The sequence below is a fragment of the Clavelina lepadiformis genome, chromosome 2 (assembly GCF_947623445.1).
Source record: "Clavelina lepadiformis chromosome 2, kaClaLepa1.1, whole genome shotgun sequence".
In the NCBI taxonomy this organism is placed as follows: Eukaryota; Metazoa; Chordata; class Ascidiacea; order Aplousobranchia; family Clavelinidae; genus Clavelina; species Clavelina lepadiformis.
Window position 1 is genome coordinate 15068436 of NC_135241.1, and position 10791 is coordinate 15079226.

At 35.0% G+C, this 10791-nt stretch overlaps 2 protein-coding genes across 2 annotated transcripts; one reads left to right on the forward strand and one right to left on the reverse strand.

Moving 5' to 3' along the window:
• Nucleotide 1: 1 nt before the first annotated feature.
• Nucleotides 2–2568, reverse strand: LOC143445224 (uncharacterized). The gene is made up of 2 exons (XM_076944166.1): nucleotides 2352–2568; nucleotides 2–1000 (listed from the first exon to the last, which is right to left on the reverse strand). The coding sequence occupies exons 1-2, from the start codon at nucleotides 2366–2368 to the stop codon at nucleotides 694–696; spliced, it is 324 nt and encodes a 107-aa protein (XP_076800281.1). The 5' UTR covers nucleotides 2369–2568; the 3' UTR covers nucleotides 2–693.
• Nucleotides 2569–4076: 1508 nt separating this feature from the next.
• Nucleotides 4077–10618, forward strand: LOC143446225 (centromere protein V-like). Its single transcript, XM_076945768.1, has 3 exons — nucleotides 4077–5656; nucleotides 7437–7621; nucleotides 10477–10618. Exons 1-3 carry the CDS (start codon nucleotides 5550–5552, stop codon nucleotides 10608–10610), a joined length of 426 nt encoding a protein of 141 aa, XP_076801883.1. The 5' UTR covers nucleotides 4077–5549; the 3' UTR covers nucleotides 10611–10618.
• Nucleotides 10619–10791: the final 173 nt, after the last annotated feature.

A 10791-nucleotide genomic window follows, 5' to 3' on the forward strand; every position in this document is an offset into this window, starting at 1 on the left:
AAATTGTTGTTGTTACCAATCAGGGTTAGAATGATAAATGTACAAATTACAACAATGATCCTGATTTGAAATCTCAAGTATACCAGTAACAGTGATCCCAAACTTAGAATATTCAGTCATATCCGAATTGGTTGTGTCCAAATTGGCAGCTCATGTTTATTTATATACTAAACTATAGCATATGAGTGTTAAAACATTTTGGGTCAAGTATACAAGTGCACAACCAGATAATGTCACGATTTGAGTATCTGAGGACTAGTATACAAATCATCCTGTGGTTGTGCACTTGTATACTAGACCCAATATTTTCGATATTAGGTAGCCTGTGCGAAATAGGGGCAGATGTCACCGTAAGTTGCCATTCCAAACCTTCATTCCATCATCCCCATCTCTTTTGATCTTTTAATGTCAATTGTCAATCATTTATTTTTCGTTAAAAGCGCGGTGGGGACGAAAAATCTAGCCAGTTGTTACTAACACACGCCAATGAACAGGAAAAAGTGACAAAGCCGAAAAGGCTTAAAACGTGCTAAAGAGAATTAATTTTAATATTTACTAGCAAAAACTAGCCCGGCCACTAAACCTATAATTAGTTAAAACGATAAAACATAAGTTGAAAAAGCGAACATTAAGCAGACAAGCAGGTGGTGTGTTCAAGCAACCGATGAATGAAAATTGCTTCAATGATGTACATCAGTGGATGGGAAAAGAAACCCCATCCTGGGCAAGAACCCAGTTTCTGGTGGCCATAGCACTAAGGAAGGGTTCGTTTATTAGACCGAGTTTGTAAAGCAAGAATGCACACCAATGACAATCTTTGGGAGATGTGAAGACAATACTGCTCGTTGCAAGACGCAAACTTCTCAGGTACATGGACAATGATGTATGGAAAAAGAAGCCAATGGTAGTGCTGAAAGGTAACCCCTTTTGGTCCGAAGCTGAAGACTTGAGCGGCGCTGGTGGTGACATTTTAATCCAGTAACTGGTTCCAGTCTTTTGTCTTGAAAATATGTAAAAGCAATCTGCAGTAATTGCATCCGAAATAGCTGTGTAATGAGTGTTGAGAATTTACAAGTTAATAAATAAACAGACTGCGGTATAATTTTCTTAATCCGATTCGAAATGTCCAATACCATCATCTTATCAAAGTGCCTTATCAAAAGGTACTTGTTGTGCGCATGCTTACTGCCTATGTCTACAGTTTGGCAACAACAAATTTGGTGGCATGTGGTTGAGGAAAGCTTTAACTGTTTTGAAGTAAAAGAAAGGTACAGCAAGTGAATGTGTTTTAAAAATTCAGAGAAACCTCATCAATATGGTTTCAGTTCCACTATAACTAAATGTTGCCTACACTCAATAACGGAGTGTGATTTAAAGCCAGCAAACATCCATTAGTGAAGTACAATTAAAAATATATACATAATAAAAAGAAAAATAAGTGCATAGTGCAATAAAATAGATGAAAGTGCATGGCTCTGGAGTGCAGATTTACAATTGTCACATAGTGTCATGCAAGTGTGATAATGAAGCAAAGTAACTTTTTAATTTTTTTAAAAATAATTGTCATATTTTGGAAAAGTTTCAAATCAGTAGGCAGAGAATTCCAAATTTTGGTTCCATGTATCGAATAGTTTGTTGGGTTAAGGATTTACTGTAAAAGGGAAGGCAAAAATCGTTTTGATTTCTTAGCGAATTGGCATATCTCGATGAATTTATTTGGAAAAAAGCTGAAAATAATGGAGGAAGCAATTGATGCTTGGCTTTGAACATGGAGGAGCATATTTCACTATCAAAAAATCTATTTATAAATACAAAATTGCAGTCCTTCAAGGGATTTGAATAAACTTTGGTTTTATAACCACATATTAGTTCGGCATACTTGTTGCATATTTTCTGAATATGTTTCAAAACATATTGGTGGCCATGCTTCCAAACTGGGATAAACTAACGTAAATGACCTTCTACATGAGTGTGGTATAAAGACATCAGTGCAGCTTTATTTAAATAAGGTTCCTGTTCATTGCTAAGTTAGTTCTTTGTTTGTTTCAAGTTAATTCTTTGGCGAAAAGCTTCCCCTTTGGGAAGTTACTGCCTCAAAAGGAAACTTTTGCCATTTTGATCTAGTGTTCTAGACTGACAACGTAGCTAGGCTATTTGGTGCACAAAATGGGTCAATTTGATTATTGCAAGTAATTCTCAAACAGCAACATTTGGTGCACACCAGTATTGGGAAATTACGCTGTCCGGCCAGCAAGTGCAGAAAAAACTTACATTCCGTGACTGGGGTATAGACTTATCACAGTCTGAGGAATAACCCCAATGCATTCAATACCAAACAAGTTCTTACTTACATGCGAACTATGTCCATAACCTATGTTGGCTACCAGCATGCAGGCAGTATAGAGCCTACATATATTTGTAAATAGCAGTTACGGGTCATTTCGTTACAACACGGTAGCCTTACGGTACTTCATCATTTTGCCTCGAGAGCGACACAAGAACAATTAGATACGTTGTTTAACCATTACCTCTCGCAAAAATATACCTACTTGCATCGCCTAGCCCTAATCTAATGAGATTCGAAGAGTAACATTCCAATATTTAAAAAACTGGATGTTTTACAACCTACTAGCTTAGTAAGTGAAGCGTTCTTCTACCAAGGAAACAAACAAACAAAAGCATAGAAATTTTAAAATGAAGAATGAATAGACATCATTTGTCACCCTCGTTTAGGTACTGATGGTAGTGTAAATGGGTCTAGGACTCCTCGTCCTAGCCTTCAATTTTTTTTTATTCAAAAACATAAAATTTTACCTAAAAATTTATCAAAGGGACGTGTTTTGCAGTACAAGCAGACCGGCTCGGTAGCCGAGTAAATCTAGCCTCTTAATAAATGCGGCTTGAATTCCATGTTCGATCCTCAGTGGCGCTACAACATTGTAAAGCTCTTGGGCAAGGCATTAACGACAATTTCTTCTGTTTTGTGAATCACCTGATGGACAATTAGTTATAAATTCGGGCAATACAATGTAAAAAAGCAGAAATAAAAACTATGTAACTTGCATAAAGGTTAGCTTGGTAACTGGAGCTCGAGCGATTAGGAATCATCGCCAGGATTAAGCAATGCCTTTATAATACTATATGGTATTTATAAAGGCATTGGCTTAAGTCGTACAAAAAGTTAGTCAGAGTATAAAGATTAAAAATTATCCTCTTACACCAAAACATTAAAAATTATAATCCAATTTTCCGGTATATCTCATTTTTTCTAGTTCTTCCAGTTAAACTTAAAGGTACTCAGCTTTGGTGCCATTGTTGAGCCTTAAACACCACAACATTATTAACACCTTACACGTTTTTGCTCTGCAGGCGTAAACCGTAAACAATTATAGTATCATTGGTTAAATCCTACCATGATCCTGCAATACAATACCAGTACCTCTTTTCTAGCCTGTGTTGTTTACTTGATGTCTTTTGTTTTTGTTGTCACTTGCAGCGGGGGATATCGCGCGAAGCCGCGATCTCGCTCAGTTTAATTGGTAGTACGGTAGTTTCGTTGGAACGGTTACTGCTAGTAGATACTAGGGATGTGCCGCGAGGAAGATTATTCGGGTTCGTGTGAACCCGAATATCATGAAGGTCGACACGAACGAATCCCGAATCTATTCGTATTAGAACCAAACAAATAAAATTTCCTCCAAAAGTTATCAAGTCTTGCTTCTAAAATGACGTAATCGATAAACAAATCGCTTTCTTTCCAAAAATAGAGTTTAAAAAACGATCGAAAAAGCAAAATCGTTAGGAAAACGACCTTCATTGTAAGTACTGCTGACTCTAGTTTAGTATTGTCGGGAAACTAGATCATCATTTTTTACGAAAGTCAGTAAATTTATAAGTAATATTGTATTCGGGTTCGCCATTCTTGGTATTCGTGTTCGCCCGAATCTTCCATAAAGGCGATATTCGGCGAATCTATTCGGGTTTGGGTTCGTATCGGCCCATCCCTAGTAGATACGCTAGTAGCGTATGCTACTAGGCCAGTACAGAGGTACGCCTAGTACCGGCACATAATTAATATGTCTTATGTAGGCTATACTTGCAATAAATTGATAATGTCGTGTCACATCTTGTAGTTGAACTAAGCCAGGAGTGTCCAACCTTTTTCCTTCAAGGGCCGAATACGGGTGTTATAACTCTCGTAGGACCAGATAGGCTACAACTTATCAGTACAGAAATAATGAATACATTTATACACGAAGAGTAGTTTATTTCAAGCATAATTTGAAACCATTTCTGTTGTAATATTATAACCTTTCGGCCGACAAAAGGTTAGAGTATTCTAACCGCACGCAACAATATAGTCAGATGATTCAACAGGTAAAATAAGTTAAGATAAGTCAAAAGGGTTCTTCAACTCAACAGTCTTCAAAGTATTGTGGGCCAAAACAATAGAATATTGTACCAGGCTCTATAAGGGAACTTACATCAACTACTCTTTTTAGTAACAAATTAAAAGCATATTTACTAGAGAGACAGTCTAAGAACATGTACTCCGACTGGCAGCTACTCGACTAACTCACCTTTATCTTCATGTTTATGCACTTCTAAATTTACCCTTATTTTTAAATCACTGTAATCAACTTGTATTTATGAGCAATTAAATACCTTTTTAATTTTACCGCTTTCTGTAATTACTGTGGTCAGATCTTACTTATAAACACTTATTTACGTTCACATTCTCAGAAGTTGATTAACTTGCACTTTTTTCCATTTTGTTCACCTTGCTGTGAGTGTGTTTTTATACATGAATGTTTTTGCATTCCATTGCACCTTGTATATCTATAACATAAATTGATTTTGTGTAGGGGCTAGCTTACTTTACACACCCACACTATCTCGTTTGTAGTTTCTATCAAAGTTCGTATTTTTGTTCTCTCTCTCTCTCTTATTGCTTAATTGTTTTAATGTTATACCATGGTAGCATTGTTGTTTATTGGGAGAGTAGTAATTACTTTATGCAGTTTTTAGATTCATTCTCGCAAATTTTGCTTTGCCAGACAAATTAGCATATGTACCAAATAGATCTACAAAATTTGCCATACTTTCCACTCTGGATTTATAGTCATGAAATTTTAATTCATGATGTGACTAACGACAGATATAACTCCTGTCTATTTGATCAAGCAAAACCAAAGCACGGTTATTACCTCACGTTAACAACTGTGCTTTCTGTTAATACACGCTTTATAAAAACAGTAATGTGGGCAGAGTGCAGATATCCCACTCTTTGTTTTGTGGTACCTTGAAAATCAAAGTAAGACAAGATTGTTTGTTATACGGTGGTATTATAGTAAACTAGTTTGATTGTCTCCAGACATACATTGAGAATTTAGTTGCAGCTTTTTTTTTATTTAAGGCAATGTTTTTTTTAACCAGCACTTGCCCTGATTTTAAACTATGCTTATCAAGCTTTTGTTTGGCCAATAGACATTTAATTTGAAATCATTTAGAATTTCTTTAAATTATTTGCAAAGAACTACTAGGTTGAGATGACAAATAATGAGAAGGGTGATGTGCTACATAGTGGTGGCTGTCACTGTGCAGCAGTGAGGTTTCAAGTACATGCTCCAGCAGATGTTCACATATATAATTGCAAGTAAGTGTAATTGTTTGTAATTTCTGTTGTATACGCTACTTTCTCAGAGCTAAATATAAGCATTAAATCTACATAACTGTAATAGTTACGTATTTATATCCATGCACTAGCTTAATAATTACTGTTCTAAAGGTAATTACGAAAGTATTGTTAACATGTCTTTTTTAAAATTGGGGTCTCGTGCAGAAGTGTACAACCAAATTTCGACATAATTTGGGTAGCAGAGGTTTATTATACAATTGCATTCTGTGTTTGTATATTTGTACAATAGACCCTAAAATTGTATAAAATTTACATTACATTTACTAAGATGTGGTGTCAGGCATTTCATTAATAATGACAGTAATTGCAATTAATCTTAATATGTTAACTGCCAACAACGCGATGACCTGTAGTTGGAACTCTGGCCCACGCTGCCACACACGATTTATCTCATGTTTATTGCCTTGCCACTCATGTTAAAACCACTTCAAGTTTTCTCTTCTTGTCACAAGCACCAAAGCTGTGCATGGCATCTGGCAACAAACTTCTTGGAGTAGAAGTGTATTGAAAATTTAGAACAAACAAAATTACATAGTATGATAATCTGGGCGAACATTGCTTGGCACCTAGGACCAGGTAAATGAATCATAAACATAATTATGAAGTGACACAGTTGTTGTTGACTTTTGACTGTTGTGAGAATAGTTATATACTTTGGCAAGGTATAATCACAAGACACGTTTTAATGCTAGATGCATGTCTGAATTAAATTTTTAAGTCGTACACAATCTCTGGTGCTTAATGTTGTTTGGAACAGCTTGTAATTTGAAGTTTTCATCTCATATAAACTCCAGCTACACCATACTATTGTTAGCATTGGGAATGTTTCTAGATTGAAACAAAACGTTTGCGGCTCATATTTAAAAATGTGCTGCATGTTTTATTCATTGTTTGAATCTCTTGCTTGTTTCTTAGTAGAATTTAGTCAGACATTTAAAATTTTGCTAGTGTGATTACATTGCAAACTTTTATTCTGCGACGACTACACTACAGTTGTTTTTCCTAGGTTTCTACAATCATGAATGATTTAATATAAACCCACTGTGCATCACAATGTGTGTTTGTGAATCAATGATTTTGTCATTTTACACTACTTTTATCAGTCAAATGCGAAAGAGCAACAGAAAAATCACCTTAGTTCTGGACAAAATTACACCCTAAGAAGGCATTGGGTTTTAAAAAAGGGTCAATTTCTTTGTTTATATCTTTATGTAATAAAATTATTAGAAATGCCGTTACGAAGATTGCTCCATGGGGATCCCTAAAATTTTGCATGTGAACTAGGCTTGTCTGATGCTATCTCATACTGGAATATAGCGAAAATCACATATCTCTATACTCCGTTAGGTAGGCCTAGAAAACACACATTTCCCACTTTTTCATGTCAATTTCTATCCAAGTTTTTCACACATCCCGGAACTTTAAAGGGCGCCAACTGCTAGGGGAATTCCCTGGCTAGAAAACAACACCAACCATGCTGCCTTTTGATTGGTCTAAACAGATTTTTTAAAGCCCTGCGTAAGAGTCTAACAGAATCAAAGAAATTTTATTTTTTGACCCTTACGCCTCCTTAAGAGTTTAAGATCAGTGCTTCTCAAACTTTTTTCCTATACCACAGATTTAATACATTAATATTAAAACAAGTGCCTGTAATGCAGCCACTCTGTAGCTTTTTTCCTTGTCTATGATTATATAGCATAGATACCTGAAAGCTGAATATGTTTTGTTTATTTTTAAGTTGTAGTATCTGCTATGTCAAAAGCAACCAGCACTTCATTGTCCCAGCCCAGAAGTTTGAACTCCTACAAGGGAAAGAACTTTTAACCACTTATACGTTCAACACTCACAAAGCAAAACATATGTTTTGTAAAGTTTGTGGAGTTCAGAGTTTCTACATTCCGAGGTCAAATCCAGATGGATATGGTGATTACATTGCCATTAATATTTATTAATGTACATAGGTGCCTAACTTTCTGAATTCCATGGTCTTTACTTAAATTGGGGATTCCCCTAATTTAAGGAAAAGTTTTATCACTTATTGTTGTGATGTAGGGTACATACAGTTTTATAGCAAATTTAAAATTAATGTGAAAATGATGGTAAGAGATAACAGAAAGGAACTACAGTATATAACATCTGACCTAAATCGTAAGATATCAAGAGTTGTGTTTGTAGGATAACATAAATGTTTGCGTTTTGTGGTTTGTAAAGTAAAAGGCAATGGTTGGTTAGTTTTCAAATTTCAATTGTTACCATTATTGTCACGCACTAAATGCAAGAAATTCATTGCATGACGTTTAATGTCTAACACTGCTTGAAAGACGACAAAACAAGCGCATGAAAAGACAAAATTGAAACCTGGAGCTTAATTGTGAGTTCTACAGTGAATCTAGACAATTTCTTTTTTGGTACAAGACTGATCATGTGGTGTTGTACTGAAAGTGGCACTGTCTCCGGTGCAAACAATGCAATAATAAGTGGATAAATGTTTCCTGCTATGCAGTAGGTTGGTCACTTTACAATTGTCATTATAACTTAACTCCCTTGTTGCGATAATTGACAAAACCTTGAGATAAAAGCTGCAGACATCCTCAAGACCTCATTTTGCTCTTTTTGAATTTAGTGTGTGAAAGTGTGAAGATAAGTTTGCGCTGAGTCCAAGCAATTAATGGTTAATCACTTGAGCTAATGAATTATTTTAGTATCATCCCAGCGAGCGCATAGATAGCAACACTTTGGGGCACAAAAGCCTCTCGCTTCTCAAGCGTGGCCATAATGTGATCATTCACGTGATTCAGTGTGTGACTGTTGTTCGTGGCAACTAACAATAATAAATAATCAGTGTGATTATTGTTAGTTGCCTGACGCAAATGCAACAAAAAAGACGAGATGCAAAGACAATAGGTTGTGATTAAAAGCCATTGATTAATTAATTATCATTAGGAAAAAGTAAAATCCCAGGGCGGCAAATGCAATGCAAATGCCTTAGGCACCCATGTTAATGTGTTAAGTTTGCATCAGCTGATGATTATTTTCAACCAGAGGTTTCAGTTGTGTTAGGGATGTGCTGATTTGGAAGTTCAGGTCCTACTCATACTTTATACAGTCCATATATATGACGATCTGTATAGTGTACTGTAGACTTATTGTATCTTATAAGTTTCTATAATTTGCATTCAAGAGTGAATAAGAACTATACATGAAAGGAGCTTGTATGCCAGACTGAAATTTTTTCCTATTGAAATACCATCTGTATTTCTAATCTCTCTTTCCATCTGTTATTTAAGTTTTCTTACTACTTTGGTTACGGTTTGAATTGAACACAAAACAAAACAACCTAATTAGGGTTCACAAGAATCAAGGGGTTTTGACATGCTACTGCAAATTATTTACAGTTTATGCACCCAGCCTATGTTTTTTATATAAACAATACATTTATGTGTAGCAATAGCAGTGTAAGCTATGCAAGCAGTAAAAATTTATTTACATACCAGTACTTAACTTGACAATTGTTGCTAATCTTTTGATAATACCTTCACTTTATTGTTTTTCTTTTTAATTTCTTTATCTCCACCTAATAAATATATAATATTTGGGTTTGGCTTCCTGCTAATCCTTGTATCATGTACGTTTGTATTGAATAATATTTTATTCTTGCACTTTTTAACTCCAGGTATTTCCCTGCTCGTATGTTTGCTGAGCTACTAATTAACTAATGATAACAATAACCGCATATAACATTTTATTTCTGCACATGCAAAAAAAACTATGTCTGTGTGATAGTGATACAATAAGTTTATATAAAATATACACATTTTGTATTTATCACATCTTCATATATAGGTTTTACTGAGATATAACAGCATGTTTCTTCTGTAGTTAATAATATAGCTTTGAAATCTTACTTGATTGATTGAATATTAACCCCAGCTTCAGTCGGCACATCCCTATCTATTATGTCCTGTTCAGTATAATATACAAAATGTACTGTATACCACTAATACTTTAGAACAGGGGTATCAAACTCGAATTGCAACTATTATTGAAGTAAAGTGTCAGCTTCACTAGCCAATCAAAGATGAATTTAGCCTAGTTAATTTAAATAGATTTTTCCTTAGTCTCATGCACAGTCCTGTGCTTGACTATGTCGATGTTGGCTATATGTGCTGGTAGCATTTTATCTACCTTCCAAAAATGATGTAGCAATTAGCACATTGTAATATCGCAAAGCTTTCATAATATTACTGCACTTGTTAAGCCTCAACCAAGCTCAATTAACATCAGTTTTTCCTTACATATGCATTTACTGCTAACCTCTATCATTTATTAATTCACAATAAGCAGTGTTGTGTCACAATTGAGTTGTGCCATCTAAATGCTAACATGTTGGAAGAATGTTTGCTGGCTACGTTTGGTTTGAAGGTGAAGAAGGAGATTAGCTTTTCAGAAATATTCAAATTATTCCTTAAGCGCTTTGGTTAAGACAAAAACAATTTTACAGTTCGAAGAAGGATCAATTTAGCATGTTGAAATGTTTTAGCTGTCGTAACGTAACTGATCAAAAATTTCTGGTGTACACATTACAAGTTTTGCAAATCTCTTGCAACATTAAATGTTGCAGTCGCATGTCTACGTTGTTCTTTTCCCCAAATTTATTCTGTACAAGCTCGAGGGCCAGCTTTAACCATCTTACGGGCCGTATGTTTGATACCCCTGCTTTAGAATCTTTTAACTTTAGTTTGAACTTATCGGTATACAATTATTCTTTTATTGTACAGGTATTAACCCACGATGCATAGATAAAGGTACTATAGAAAACATGATTGTTGAAAACTTCAATGGTGTTGAATGGGAATCTTCGATGCAGGTGGAATTGCAAAAGCCAGTATCTATCCAGTCAAGATCTAAGTAGAACTTTAAAAAGTTGTACTGGGTATTTGATGTAAAAATAAAGATAAGGATGTTGCAATTAGAATGTTGTGCTCGAATTTTGACCTGCTGAGTTGAATCCTTTATTTTTCATAAGTAGTTAAAATCACAGGAGAAATATTTCAGTAGTTTTTGTTTATAGGTTTTTTTTAAAAGATCGTGGG

Bases quoted from the DNA above. Each gene is read 5' to 3' on its own strand.
- LOC143446225 (XM_076945768.1), top strand. From the start codon at position 5,550: ATGACAAATAATGAGAAGGGTGATGTGCTACATAGTGGTGGCTGTCAC. The intron at 5,657-7,436 runs GTAAGTGTAATT...TTTATTTTTAAG, and splicing joins GTTCACATATATAATTGCAA to TTGTAGTATCTGCTATGTCA. The intron at 7,622-10,476 runs GTGATTACATTG...TTTATTGTACAG, and splicing joins GTCAAATCCAGATGGATATG to GTATTAACCCACGATGCATA.